The sequence below is a fragment of the Passer montanus genome, unplaced genomic scaffold (genome assembly GCF_014805655.1).
Source record: "Passer montanus isolate IOZ18808 unplaced genomic scaffold, ASM1480565v1 scaffold67, whole genome shotgun sequence".
Taxonomy (NCBI): Eukaryota; Metazoa; Chordata; class Aves; order Passeriformes; family Passeridae; genus Passer; species Passer montanus.
Genome location: NW_024371815.1, coordinates 763,103 through 778,884, shown reverse-complemented (window position 1 = coordinate 778,884; position 15,782 = coordinate 763,103). Strand labels below are relative to the sequence as shown.

The 15,782-nt window shown below is 36.4% G+C and overlaps 1 protein-coding gene across 1 annotated transcript in view; it reads left to right on the top strand.

The window, feature by feature from the left end:
• Positions 1 to 15,782, top strand: part of STX18 (syntaxin 18) — a 60,872-nt gene that overhangs the window by 41,462 nt on the left and 3,628 nt on the right. Inside the window, exons 3-8 of the mRNA XM_039728863.1 lie at positions 2,198 to 2,313; positions 3,484 to 3,561; positions 3,665 to 3,731; positions 7,099 to 7,214; positions 11,606 to 11,694; positions 15,035 to 15,093. Coding sequence (XP_039584797.1) covers positions 2,198 to 2,313; positions 3,484 to 3,561; positions 3,665 to 3,731; positions 7,099 to 7,214; positions 11,606 to 11,694; positions 15,035 to 15,093 — 525 coding nt within the window. The remainder of the gene's footprint in view (positions 1 to 2,197; positions 2,314 to 3,483; positions 3,562 to 3,664; positions 3,732 to 7,098; positions 7,215 to 11,605; positions 11,695 to 15,034; positions 15,094 to 15,782) is intronic.

The window sequence follows — 15,782 nt, the reverse complement described above, 5'->3', positions numbered from 1 at the left end:
TTCTGTTTCTTGTTTACTGGATTAAGCTGCATTATTCTAGCTTTGAAGCTGTGAAACTACTATTTAAGAACTTAATCTACCCTGGAAAAAAAAAAGGGATTAACAGTTCTTAGGTAGTTTTCAAACCAAGACAGTAACTTAACAACTTCCCAAAGTTAAAAAGCTGTTGCAATTATCCTCAGTGTATCACTGCACTACCACTAGTTAAACTGTTAGTAAAAAATGAAGTGTGCCTGAGGCAAGTTTTTTCTTATTTATTTCTAAGTCTGATTTAAAAGAAAATTCTGGTTTTCGTTTTGTAATCTTAATTTTACCCTCTTATGTTAAAAAGTGCATGAAAAGTGTAGAACTCTGCAAACACTCCAAAGCTGGGAGGGGTACAAGAAGCTAGAGGTATAAACACAGAAACTTTGTATCCTGTTCAACAGCAGACCAGCCAGAATTTATTATTGTAATCTGAAATAGAAGAGTGGAGTTTTTTCATCAAGGAGCTGTCATACAGCTGTTACTCCACCCTTATTTCCCACCTAAATCTGTGTGCCCTAAAATGCTCAAGTAACTCTCTAGGCTGAGCTCACTGAATGATATTATGAATTATGCCATATCAGAGTCTTAATAGCCCCTTCAGTCTTGGCCTGTGTGGAGATGAATATAGGAATGGATTTCCTGGCTTTACACATGCTTAGATTTATAAATGGAAACATTACTGAGGAATAAAGAATAATTTTATGACATTTAGAATAGTTCTAAACAGGGGCAGGGAAAAAAGCCCTGATATTTAGATGTCAAATACACGGCAGTTTTGGAAACAAACACGTAAAATATAGAATATTACTTCTAATTACTTTGTCTTACTGTTTGCTTGCCCATCCATGCTTGTGTACTAGCTGACCAATAAGCAGAAACTAATTTTCAAGATGAACCATATGCTGATTTTTTATCTAAAACCAATAATGTGGGATGGGAATGAGGAGATTTTGGTATAATACTTGAAGGGTATTATAGAGTATTATTATTTAGAGTATACTTAAAGCTTTGTGGAGGAGATCTGGACCCGTGCATGCAGTGCATTGATGATGCAGGAGGGAACTGCTGGGTTTGTATGGGATGAATTGGTGAGACAGGGTTGTGGGAACTGTGGGCTTTCTTGGGGCTGGGATTGCAGCAGACATTGAGGAGCTTTGCCATTATTACAGTGATGTGTGTAAGAGATCTCTAAGGATATCAGGCTAAATATTGAAGATCTTCTCTTTTTACTTGTATTACTGCAGTAATGTAGTTGCATTACACATGAGGAAATTTTCACATATTAAAAAAATAATTTCAAATGTAGGTATGAGTTAAGGTTTTCTTTCCTTTTTAAAGAGCAGATATAATAGGCTGTGATCACTACATCACCAGGAAACACAAGATGAACTTTTTTTTGCTGTAGCAGAGTTATCCTGTCACCCATGGCTGTGGAAACACTGCTAAATACCTTCTATAGTATGCCTTTCTGCTGGTTACCTACAGTGAGTTAATATTTTAAGGACAGGCCTCCAATTTTATTCATTTAGCAACAAGAAGATTTATTAATAGCATTAGAAAATACTAAATGCATAATGTATAATGTAAAATTGAAATAAACAATGGGAACAGGTTTTAATAAATACTGCAATTGATTTGATATTATAATTGTGCATTATTTTCCAGTATTCTTCCTCTAGTTTGAATTCACAATTTCACAGTACAGCTACTTTAAAAATGAAGCACTGTATTTAGGATAATGAAAATTCCTTTTTTTTCTTTCACTTCTTTCACTATTTGAGCTATTCCTTTACCTGAATTGGTTTTGTGTTTTTAGGATGCTTCATTGGAGTAAGTACCAAGGGCAATGATATATTTTCTAGCTGTATTTTCTCCTTATCTGCTCTGTGTTTGGTTATGTACTAGATAATAGGAGATACTGCTTTTTCTACATAATTTACTAGTAAAAGTGTTCTCTAAAAAAACCTCCCAACTTTATAGGAGTGGCATTTTTATCAGTGGTAGTTACTGATACATACTTTCTACTTCTTTAAAATACTTATTTTCCTGTGACAATCTGTGTTGCAGAAAAGTTCTCACACAGATGGTAGGTTGCAAGAAGCTCTGAGGTGTGTACTTGTGGATTTTATGTTGGGGATTTTTTAAGTGACAAGTTTGTCTTGTTTCTCAGCCATATTATGTCTGAGTATGGGAGGATGACGGATACGGAGCGTGACCAGATAGATCAAGATGCCCAGGTGTTTATGAGAACGTGTGCTGATGCCATTCATCAGCTCAGAACAGAAGGTAAATTAAGCAACTCTTACATGTTTTTTTTTTAGTTAGTGATAAAGGCTAAGGTAATGCTGATTGTTGATGAATAATGGTGATTCTTAAATTCTTTAGGAAAAAGATAGGGGAAGTGTCGTTGCCTTTTTGTTTGCGTTGGTGTAATCCCATTGGCTGATTGGTACTGTAATTCCATTTTCTTTAATGATGGTGGAAAAAGAAGCCACAGCATAGAATTTTGTTTATGTGTTCAAATACACCGGTATTTGAACTTCAAAATTTGAGTGATACCATAGAAACACTCAAGGTTAGCAAGTGTAAAAAAGAGTCTTAAACATTTGCTACTTGAGTAGTAATTCAGCATTGTTTAGAGGCCTAAACCAAAGCTCTCTAAAAGTGATGGTTGTCTTTTATTAGCTTATCTACCTGTAAGGTATTACAGGTATAGTACTTCCAAGTTTGACATAGTTAAATAACTTTAACAGAGTCCTGGTGAATTTAAAAGTGTTTTTGACAACTTGAATATGGCATCATACCTTTACTACACTATCTTGTGAAAGTTGTAGAGAGAGAATTTCTGTGTTGCCATTTTCAAGTTGACTTGCTGCATCTCTGTATTTTATTGATACACAAAAGATTTTCATCAGCTTTAAAATGCCATCTAAACATAGTTGTAGCATTATTCAGAATCATTGACTGTCAGTCATGCACGGGAACTACATAGTATAAAAATGAATAATATCTATATATGTGAATTAAAAGGATTTGACACAGTAAATCCCAAAAATTTCCACACAGTCTGTACACCAGAAAATTTGAGCAAGTTCAATAATTTAAGCAAGTTACATATCTAGATTTATTCTGCTCTTCCTAGCTAGATGTCACTTATTCCTGTGTAGAGTTTATTTGACATACTAGAACTCTGTGGCATATATAAAAATACTACGGGACACTAGTTATTTTCACTTTTTGGTTCATTGTAATGACTTTCTGTTTTAGAGAATCTATATTTAAATATAGCTATGTTTAAAAGAAATACTAATATATAACATATATAAAATGTGACTAGGCTTTTGAATATAACTTGCATATCAAGTGAAAGTGCAAAATGTTACGGAATTCAATAAAAAGTTTTAGTTTATTTGTTTTGTTTTAAAAAGATTGGTTTTTTTTTTTTTTGTATTTCAGCACACAAGGGTGTCCAGTCTGCTCAGGTGAAGGAGCACAGAACAGCTGTCTTGGACTTCATTGAAGATTACTTAAAAAGTACTTAGTATTTACTGAATAGTTACAAATGGATGATTGCATTCTCCAAGAAAGGAATCTTGCTCTTTTAACCTGAAATTTTGTTTGCTGCTCTCTTGAACAGGAGTGTGCAAGCTGTATTCTGAACAAAGAGCCATCCGAGTTAAGCGAGTGATAGATAAGAAGAGACTGTGAGTAATGTCAAAAAATAAGTAATTGTGCCTTTCACTTGTAGGACATGCAACAAAACCATTGTTCATGTTTAGATTCTAAGGAGATGGTTTTAATGGAAGTTTGTGGTTGGATGAGCAACTTCTGTAGTCAACAGGTGCATTCCAGGGCTCTTTACACTTCAGACTTGTGAAGTCAAGTCTGAAAGTGGCAGAGTGGCATTATAGAGTTGTAGTTCTCATTTAGATAAAGGATAAGAGCACCAAATCAGTAAAATGCGAGTTAATAATCCTATTTGACTTCCACAAATTCACTGATTTTTTTTTGTTTTTTTTTTCTTTTATTTAAAGGTTCTATTTTTTTGCTAAACAAGTGAATTTGTTGTTAATAAATACTACTTGAGATGGCAGGTGTTCATGGCAAGCAGAAACATGAAAAAAAATAAAAAACTAGAATGTAACTTCTGAACTGAAAACAAGAGCTTCCACTTCCTATAGTGGCTTTTGTTAAGGCTGATAAAGTAGAGCTGAACATGTCTAGGAGATATTAAAGGTTATTGCTTGCTGCCTTTTTGGTCTGGGGGGATTTTTTTAGTCAAGTTTCAAGCCCTGTACTTCTTCACTTTCTTCTTGTGCATACTCCTAGTTGTGAGAATGATAGGGAACGTGAGCAGGTTTGCAATTTATTTAATACCTGAGAGGCTTTCCATGTCTTCTCACTCTGCATTATTTGAATGGTAGCCTCAAGGTCCATTATCCTTATTTTAATCAAAAAATATATAGTTCTAGAATGTGCACATAAATAAATTCTTGAGTGTTTTTCCAAGACTTGTTGCTGGTTTATGAGTTTGGTGTTTAGGTTGTTCAGCTACAGTTACATTGAACCCAGAGAGATGTTTTCAAAAGTTCATAAGTATATTTTATTCAGAATTATTCAGCCTGATTAAGCACAATTAGATTCTCTCAAATATATTCTCGTGAGCCATAAATAGTAGTACATGTGGAGGATCAGACTAAAAGCAAGAAAACAAAATATCCCAAACCACTTTTGAAATTTGGTTAGAAGTAATGAGAGAAAAGTAAAGCACTGGTGTTTTTGTAGCTCCCATAACTTTTCAAAAAAAAAAAGCTATGCAGAAACAAACTGTGTGATATTTTTAATATGTGAAAATACAGAATCTTATCAGTATTCTTCATGTGAAAGAGCTTCAAAGAAAGAGAGCATTGTTCTGCAGTCAAGGCAGTAGCTAATGAATATCACCTCTTCTATTAGTACTCTTACATTACTCTTTCCATGTGAAATCCCAGGTTCAGGATTTCTCAGATGAATAAACAGAGAAAAAACCTTAGTTTGATGCATCATTTCAGCAGTTAGAGTACCACTTAACTAAAGAGCAGTAAGCATTAAGAATTAACCCAAAATATACTTTATTTTTATTGAAAGGTCCCTCTATGCTTCTCTTTATTGATGCAAGAACTAGGAAACAGATGTTGACCAAGTGTAGTCTGTATGCATTGCAGATGTGATGTAATGGCTAAGTTGTCATTTAAATTAAAATTCAATTCAAATAAATCACAGGGCATATCCCAATCTTTATTATGACTTAAAGAAAAATAGTATAATTGATTTGTAACTTCCCTGAGGAACTCAGTAGATGCTTTATGTGATAAGAATGTGTACCCTCTTTTAAAAGAAGTAGGCATCCTTTAAACAGTGCATCCCAGACACTTTGTTCATTTTAAATTGAAAGTTTCCTCTATTCCTATACCGTGCATAATAAGGACCACAAACAATAAAGGAATATGTTTCTCTAGAAATAAATTAATCCTAGTGCAGCTCTTCTTTCCTGCAGTTTAGTCAATTTAAAATACATGCATATCAGACAATACAGAAAAGTTTGCCATAGAAATGCATTTCACCATGTTTCCTTCTATATTGATAACTATCCTAAGCTCTTCAAATTGCCTGAGTGTTATAATTTTCTTACAGAGGTTGCCTTTATGTATTCACTCACATACTTTGATTTAAAAGTTCTGCTGGTTTGGACTAGTTTCATAGAAAGAAAAGATGAGAAATAGAAACACAAGCATTTCTTTATAGAAAGATACTTGGTTGTGATTGTCCATTTTAATGTTTATTAGTATTCAATATTATATTTAATTTCAGTTTGAAACTTCTTTTCCATTAGAAGATTTTGTGAATTATGTGTGCAGTTATTCAAATCAAGCTGATATTTTTATTACCTGGGGAATTGGTGTTTTACTAGTATTAAAACTGTTCTTTGAAATGCACAGATATGTAGATAATTTTTTTTCTTATTATTAGGCAAATTTGAGAGGGAGGAGATGAGAGAAGAATTCTTCTCTGTAAATTTACCAAAAGCCCAGTACTTGCAGAGGTTTTATCACCAAAAAAGGTTCTCTGCTACTGTTAAATAGCAATCACTTGGTGATGACCATTGCATTATATTCTGGTTTTCACAGAATTTTCTAATTATGGGTAAGAATTTAGACACAATGCAAAGAAGGAACACAAAAAGCAACACCTTCTGTTAGGCACAGGAGAGAATTGCATATCATAGTGAGATTAACTGTTGATTATATTTGAGAGGGTAGGAAGTGATAGAGGGTAGGGTGGAATCACCTGGCACAGCAGGTGGTTCCACCCATTGGTTTTTGGTTCTTTACTTTCTCCAACAGCATTACTAAACATTTAACTGCTTGCTATGTAGCAGTTTCAGAATTCATTGTAGATAACAATAAACCGCAGAAATGTACTGGAAAAAATACATCACCACTAATTTTTGATGCCACGCTGAAACATACTTGGCAAGTACTTAATATGTAATCACTGAATAAGCTTCTCATGTTTTGCATTACCTTTGTATTAAAATTACCTAATAGAGACTTAGAAGCAGTATAAGAAAGCTAATTATATTGTATATCCTTTATGATAATTGAAAATATAAAGTAAAATTGACACTGTTATTTGAAAAAATAAAGAAGTAGTGCTTGGCCATTGCTACTAAAAATTTTTCATATGACCTAAATGTTGACTTAAAAAAAAAATTATTACACTGGATTTTTGAAAGCAAATTTAATAAAATGTCAGTATTTTTATGCTGTAGCCTTCAATATTCTCAACTCTGAGCCTGTGGTGCATTTTGTCCAGGAGTACTATTAATGCTTTCTTTGCCTTTGGAGCAATATTTCAGTGACAGTTGCTAAGTACATTTTGTATCTCGACTGGAAAATCTTTAATTTGAAGTTTACAAGAGTTAAAATATTGAAAGTAATCTGTGTAAACTTTAGTAATCTGTGTTTTTTCTCATTTTAGAAAAATACATCTGTGTAGTATTAGTTAAATCATTAGTTCTTGTACTTCTAGGTCCAAACTTGAACCTGAGCAGAGCAATGTGTCCAAATCACCTCTTTCCACTGAAAAATCTTCACAGAGTCCTTTAGAGGATTCTGAAGAAAAGGTTTCTGCTGAGGAAAGCAAAGGTAGGAATAAAATATAGTTACATTTTCTTTTTTTCTGGCAAGACCTGTCCAGTTGATAGTGCTTCCTTCACTTCAGAAGGGCCAATTGCTATGACTGGCATGTTTTCCATTTTCCTCTTGCTTGAGCTGATCAGACTTCTGTGAAGCATACTGTGAGACTGAGGAAGAAAAATCTTAAACTTTTTTTGACATGCCAGCTAAAGAAGTCATATGCTTCATCCTCTTAATAACCTCTTTATGTACTCTTTCCTTTTCATTTATTTTAATCAATATCATATCTTCTGAAATTTGTCTGATTTTTCCATATTCGTTTCACTGAATGCAAGGAATTAGAAAGTAGGTCAACGACTCTCTTGGAACATTCTGTAGATTTTAAGCACAGAGACTTTGAGTTGGAGACTCCTGCAGCAGGAACTCAAAGGTGGAACATGCTCACACAGAGGAGGTTATTGGCTGGTCAGATCCAGTAGTTTTGGGGCTTTCTTCTTGGCAGCATTGAGTTGCCCTGCTGGGAGAATTTCATCTCATCTTTCACGGGGCAGGAGGTAGCCAGAAGTCCAAAGCAGTATCTCTGACCTTGGGGTTATTTCAGATGATGCAGATCTTGATGGGATTTGTGAGCATTGGTTCTCTTTCCTGGTTGCCTGCTTCTCAGTCTGAGGGATAGAAGCCATTTCAATTCTCTTAGCCATTTCAGCCTGTCCTGGGATGTGGATGCTGGCTGAGCTTTGAAGCTAAGTGCCTTTTGGAGTGCTACCACTGTGCAGGTAATATCAGGTTTCATACCTAAAGAGAAATCTTGTTTCTGTGATTCTGAAATTGCTTTCCCTGGCTTGAGGTTTCCCAGTCTTTGTCTAAAGGAGACCAAGGTACCCTGTGATTTAGAGCAGGATTTTTTTTTTTCCTTTGAATTACATTACATTATGATAATACTTTGTCAGGATAGAAAAAATGCAATGGTTGGTCATATTATTCTGATAAACAGTTGTTGTTTCTTTAGTGATTTTGTGAAGAGTAAAGTTCCTCTGTTAGGTGACTCCAGGGCCATACAGAAGGTGGATTCATGGGAAGTGGGTGCTTCACTTCTGGATGAAGTCTCTAACACTGAACTACCTCACAATGTCTGAACAACTTCATTTTCTGATAATGGCTTTGCTTATCTTCCTAACCAGTTTGTACTTCTGCAGCCCTGTCAGTGTGCCTTTTTTCCCCTCTAACACTGAATTTATTGTAAGAGGTACAGGTTTTGATGATGTGCCGTTTCTAGTGCTTACCTTTTTATAGTGTGTCATAAGTGATGCAGCACACAGGCACACAGATGAGTTTCACCTTAACCTGTTATCAGTGTTTTGCAGCTGTGAGCTGGTGCCACTGGAGGAGCAGCAGCACAGTAGCATCTTCATTGCCCTGTGCTCTTTCCTGGTTACCAAATGTCCCTGCATTCTCCCACCACTTAGTGTCATTACAATTTTTAGTTCCAAAAATCTGTGCCACACCATGGAAAATACTGTTCCTTGGTTGCCTTGGACACAGCAAACCACTGCAGTAAATAGAAATGCAGCTATTTTATTGCACATTAATTTTGATTACTCCAGTTCTCATTCTCATGAGTTTTTGCTTTAATTTTTATGAGAAAGTAGGGGTCCTGCCACACAAGTGGTGCTGCTGCAGTACTTATGAGGGGTTGCTGACTAGACTTTGAGAAAACTATGGAACTTGTATATCAAAATAAATCTGTCTGGAACAGTATGCAAATGCACACAGCCTGTGATTCCTCCATAAGGGTAAGTGCTGGTTGCTGCTGCTTGTAGGAATCAGCCTTGTGACTTTGCTGGTAGGTGGCTGTCAAAGTGTGAAAATAACATGAACAAGATGACTAGGAAAGAAGATGTTCAGTTTAAATCTTACAAGTAACTTTTCCAATTTTTAGGAAGCCAGAGAAATGCTTGCATTTTGAAATCAGCTCTTTCATCTTCAGGATGTTGGGGGTTTAGAGAATGGTGATAATTTGCTTTCATGAATTAGCCATCAGCAGCATGCCTGGGTCCCTTGGGTTAAATCTCATCTGTAAAGATACTTTTGAGAGCAGCTTGTGGTTCTGTCCTTTGTTTGAACACTATGATGAACAGCTGAATGTGCTACTTAATGTGCTGAAGCACAACTTGGTTTTTTCTGGTTTTTTGGCAGAAACCAAAGCAAAATGTGATTACCTTTGTTTTGAGGCAAAGCACCTGTTTACATTAGAATTATAGTGGACATGCCTCATTGTAGGAAAATAGTCTCTCTAGAGAGTGCTTTTATATACTGGCAGTATTTATTTGCATATTACAAATTTGACATTTAGTTCATGGAAATAAATGTAAATAATGAGTAGCTTTTGAGCTGTCCACAAGCTTTGCAGCTGTCTCCTTTCAGCATGGAAAAAGGTTCAGAGGATTTGATGATTTTATATCTCTGTCACGAGTTAACTACTTCTCTTTCTGAAATAAAAATGTAGTTTGGCTTTTGCTGGCTGAATTGTAGAAAAGCATTAATGTCAGCTCCATGAAAGCTGCAGAAAGCCCAAAACATACCACAGTGACAGGAGGGGCCCTGGGGAGATAAGTGTTTCTTGCTTACCTCTTACCATAAGTGTATTTGCTTATTAGCCATCACATTGGATACAGGTGCTGTTTTTTAACAGTGCTGGCAGGGCCTGAAACTAATTGATTCCTCTGGGTTTTCTCTTTTGTTTTCTCCATAAACTAATTATCTTATTTTGTTTGAATACAGTAGATAATTTATTTTAATTTTGATATAATGTAAATGCATTGATTACCTAAACAAGTAAGTTTTGTGATTCTGTGAAATAGCTTTGAAATACTGATAATACCCCATGGAAAAGAATAGTTGGATGCTTTCTAAACAATCTTTGAAGAGATTCTTGGGTTTATATTTCACTACTATAAGAAAGAACTGATCTATTTTTTGGTTTGGGATTGTTTTTAAAATAAATTTATTATATTCCTAATCTGCATCCCTCATTTGTAACATTGTCATTGTTTATGCATCCTGGTTAGGTTGTTGGGAGGCCAGAAAAAAAGTTTATAAAGGAGACATACACAATGCTCTTTTACAATATTGATGGTTTCAAGAGTTTGCACAAATACTATCATGGAGGATAAAAGGGAAAATTTCTCCTTGTATTTCTTTTCATATATGTGTTTATAAATAAGACTGTTCCTTTCAGAGGCTTCCCAAGACAAGTCAGTCTCTGAATGATGATGCATTAGTGCTGCTTAAGCAATTGAAAAAAATTATGTCTAGGAAGTTATAGCAAAACAAATTAAAATACACATAAATGCTTAAAAGATTGACTGGAATGGATAGGAAGTCTGAAATGTATGAAAAATGAAAAACTAAATCTGCCTGTGTTTTTATTTGCAACCTGCATCTGATGCCTCAAAGCAGGTTGAGGGTTGATTCATTGTGGGGTGGTACAGATCTCTCTTGGGTTTTGTAAGATTGTTACAGCCTGTGGGGAGAAGAGAGGCTCTCTCTCAAGGCTGCAGTCTTACAAGGTTTTTAAACATTCATGCTACAACAGCTTCAGAAACAGTAGATTCCTGTAGCACAGTTTATTTTCTCTCTTCTAACTTCTTCCTCTATAACCAGAAGTATATAATTAAGCCTAAAATTAAATCTTCCAGAAGGGAATATCCCAGAAATAGCCCTTCAGGATCTTTTATGCCAGACTTATACAAAGATTTATGCAGATGAATAGCTTTAATCAAAGGGAAAATACTACTGAAATGAATGAAGCAGCTTTGATGTGTTACAGTTAATTTGTGGGGTTGGAGCTGATTGCTGTTATGTGCTGGAAGACCCCTTGCACAGTGTGGTGTGGGGTTTGCACTGTAATAGGAAGTTTAAACAGCATGACAAAATGAAGTTCATCTGTGAGTTTTGCTCAAAACATCTTTGAGGTTCTGTCTTTAGTTTCTGAAAGGGGGAGTTGGTGGTTCTCTCAAGTCTTACTGGAAGATAGTACTTTGCATATAGGCTGTCATTTTGAAAATTGTGTGGTTTTATCTGTTAAAAGACAACTGCTACAGTATTTTGTGCCCTAAAAGCTCTTAGTGCATGATAAGTTGTTTTACATCCTTCTTGGTCAGTGTGTTAATGGAACTCCCTTTAGTTCACAAAATTAAACCTACTTTAAGACTTTTGGCCCTGTTCAGAAATTAAACGTTATTGATGTAATTTTGTGCTGTAAATACAGGGGGAGTCTCAGTAACTGACAAAGGAGATACAACAATTTCATGATCAGTCTAACATGGGTGAAAAATTATTTTTACTATTCAGTGCCCTGTGCTATTCAGTGTCTCAAGTGTTTGGTGGCTCTTTTACAGACAGGAATCTGCCTGATGCCCAAAGTAACCTTGGATTATGGGGGGATGGCAGAGGTGAAGATGAGCTGTCACCTGAAGAAATACAAATGGTATGTTTATCCTGTGACTAATTGTCCATTTTATTACATTTTCTGTTGTATTCACATGTGGTAAAAAAAATTACCTAAATTAACTTTAAACATTTTATGCAGAATAATGCTGTAAAAAGATAGACCTTTTGCTCGTGACTTCCTGGGTCTTCTGGTAGTAGCTAATATTTGAAAATGCTACAAAACATTTACATGGAGACATGAAATTAATAAAAAACTGCCTTTCAACAATCGAAATTAAAATTGTTTTCTACCATTACAATCACAAATTACTTTGTTTAGTCAGTAAAGAATAGAAGTCAAGGCAACATCAGAAGAATCATTATGAAACTTCTGAAAGAATAAATTGTTTGCCCTTTTTTCTTGGTTAGTTTCTACAACATAAATAGTTGTACTATTTAACTATTACTGTGAAGTTATACAGTTTTATTTCTTTTAACTTTTTTATTATCAAAATAAGATTGGTTTCCTAGAAAGAATAGCGACAAGGTGTCTGTCAGAACAGAATTTCATTAATTTTAACATTTTTGCATTTCTCTGCTATCAGCATGTTTATAGATTGATGCAATTTTGCTTACATTTGAATACAAAATTTCTGACATAGGTATGATTGCTGACAACCTGTCAGATTTTTTGATATTCCTAAAATTTATCATTTTAAACATAGCTCAAAATTCTTAAAAAACCTCTCCACATTAGCACACACTGTCTTGAGTTTATATAAAGAAGGAAAAACTGATTTCAGTCAGTAGCTGTGCAGATATCAGAACAATGAGCTTTATAGGGCAGAGGGCTGCAGCAGTATGACTTTGTGAAGCTTCCTTGGCAGTGATTCGAGGTGTTCCCAGACACAGTGCACATCATTCTTCCAGTCAGAGATGACTAAGTTGCACACAATTATGGTATGTTCTTCAGAGGCTGCTCTGTATGCTCTCATTTTGTTCTTGAGTGCCAGTCTAAAATCTAGAGCCTTAATCCTGCTTTCTGTTTCCTTTAAAAGATAATTCTTCACATATTTTCATTCACCTTTCTTTAGGCATAATACTGTTAGGCCCCTTGCTGTCAGCTTCCAGTGAAACAAGGGAAATGAGAGTTGGGGATGATGGCTCTGTGTCTTGGTTTACAAGCCAGGACACTCTGACAGGGCCTTCTGACTGAAAGCCAGTGCAGGTTGTGTTTTGTAAGTCTGGGATCATAGGAGAAATCTCCTCTCTGAAAGGATTTTTGAGCTTTGGAACAGACTGCCCAGGGAAGTGGTGGAGTCATCATCCCTGCTGGTGTTTAAAAGACATGTAGATGTGGCACCTGGGACATGGTGTAGTGGTGGCCTTGGATTGAGCTTTGGAACAGACTGCCCAGGGAAGTGGTGGAGTCATCATCCCTGCTGGTGTTTAAAAGACATGTAGATGTGGCACCTAGGGACATGGTGTAGTGGTGGCCTTGGATATCTTGATCTGTAAGATCTTTTCTGTCCTAAATAATTCTGTGAAGAGGACAGCTTGCAATCTGTAAACTGCTGTGTTGGCTTTAAATTGGGATGGTTTGTGCCATATCATACTTAGCAAATCCTCAGTCATGGTTCCATGGTCCTTCATGTAGATAAAATAATGAATTGTTACCTATCATTGTTAATCTGTAAACTGCTGTGTTGGCTTTAAATTGGGATGGTTTGTGCCATATCATACTTAGCAAATCCTCAGTCATGGTTCCATGGTCCTTCATGTAGATAAAATAATGAATTAAAGACCTATTGTTGAAGCACCAATTCCTATCACTGTTTTACCCTCAGGTGAGAGCTTGATGTTTTTCAAAATATTTGCAGGCCTATTGCATGGTTTACACAATACATTTCAATTTATAACTCTGAATACAGGTATATTCATGTTTTTTACAGTTATTGTGAGCAGATGTTTTGTGATTGCATTGAGTGGGAAAAATCCCTCTCATGTTTGGAGCCATGAAAATATCTACTTTTCTCTGACTTTATATTTTTTTTTGGTTGATTTGTTTTGTCTTAAATTCAGGGACAGCACATCTAATGAATTCTCTTGTGAAATAACTAAAAGGAGCAGTGATTATTTCTTTTATGCCTTGGATTTTTTAGCCATATATTAAGCAGTCACTTTACGCCATACTTTGGTAACAGAATATTTCACTGTCATAAAAGAGGCTACTTCAATAAGCCACAAATCACTGAGCTGTGCTGATTGCCAGAGTTTGGTTTTACGTTCCCATCATGTAAATCCCTTTGTGACGCACTGGTGTATGATGTGTTCAGTGCTCAAACCCTTTGTTCAACTGCCTGTTTTAGCAATATCTTAGAGCACTTGCACAGACAGCAGTTATCAGCCATGATTTCAAGTTGCAAAGATCATTTAGCAGTTTAAAAGGCAATCTGTGCCAGTGGAAGGTTTTAAATACCAAAGGGAGTTTTTAGAGAATACTTTCTCAAGTGGATTTGTGCTATTTGTAAAGGATTAAAGTCATTCACTGTTTCTTTACTGAAAATTTGTCTTCTCAATTAGTTACCATCTGTTTTTAAGGCAGTAAAATAGGGGATTTCTAATGTTGAATATTTGTACAGATATCCTTACAGAAGCCAGAAAAAACAATTGTAGCATGGTGGCTCCACTTAGTCACTCAAGGACCAACTGGCAATGACAGCACTAAATCTCGTGGCTCTGTTTCATTGCTCAGTGCCTTGGCTTTGTTGTGAGGTGACTCCACCAGAACCAGACATACAGTAGTCCTGAATGCAAAGCAGTGCAGTGATGAAGCACAGCATCTGCTCTTGTGAAGGAAATATAAAATAAATATATTTTAGGTGATTGTATTTTCAAAAATGCTCTGCTCTGTAGGTGGTGTCACTACATACAGTGGTAACAATGACACTTGAATGTATTGCAACACTGGTGTTATTTCATTTGACAAAACCATTGGATCTTTAGAGTGGAAATCAATGGAACTGTGCAGGATGTTGCTTTCTGATCCCCTTCAGTTCATGGAGCTGGGCATCTTCCCTGAGACCTCTACCCCACAGTGAAGGTGGCAGTGCCCAGTAGCCTTCCTCTTAGACTCTGTGGAATCCTTTAACCCAGGAGAGAAGGCTGTTCTTTACCAGTGAGGTAGGCAGTGAGCCTCTAGTACAAAACCAAATCTGGATGTTTAAAGAAAGGCGGATGTTCAAAGAAATAAAATTTTTTTCTTTATGATAGAAATTGCCTGTGTCAGAAGACAGCCTTTCTCTGTGAGATACACTGTTACCCTGTCACTTCAGACTCACTTCTGGGAAGTTAAACTTACAAATTTTGAATGTCATTTCCTTCTCCCCTTTTTCCAGTTTGAACAGGAGAACCAGAGACTTGTCGGTGAAATGAACAATCTCTTTGATGAAGTCAGGTACACTTTTCTATCACTTGACAGACAGTGGCCCATGTCAGTCCCATGCCCCAGTCAGCCCCTGTGTGCAGGGCATTGGCTGCAGGACACCTTCCTGTTCTTGCTCCAGTGGTGTGGGAGGAGCTGGGAGAAATCCGCAGTGCCCAGGAATGGAACTGTGTGCTGTCCCACAGTGTAAAGAATGGTAGCACTGGTTACATTTGGAAGGCTTACATTCTCCCTTACCCAAGTTTAAAGTACTAAGTTTTCCATTTCTGTCCCATTGTCTGCTGGATATCCGGATAGCAGATGGGGAGGTGGCTTTGCTGAACCCATGCAGTGACAGGCAGTGGTGGTGGTGCCATTCACTCTCCCCAGCTGTGCAGAACACCCAAAGGGCTACTCAAGCTAGAAATTTACTTCTGGGTATCAGTGCTGTGCAAGGTGAACTGCCCACACCAGAGCATCGTATGAAAATGGTTGTGTCAAAATCAACTGCTTAAGGCCCAGCATGGATGTTGTTATATGAAATGAAATAAGAGAGACAGGTGAAAAGTCCTGGCAGTGAAAGCTGCTCACTGAGCATTTCTGGGGGTGCCTTTCCCAGCACTTCACTGTGGACTGGCTGTCTTCCAACCAGGCACTGTCCAAACCCAGTCCCAGGCTATTCCTGCCTCACAGACAATTGCTCCTGAGCAGCCACTTACTGA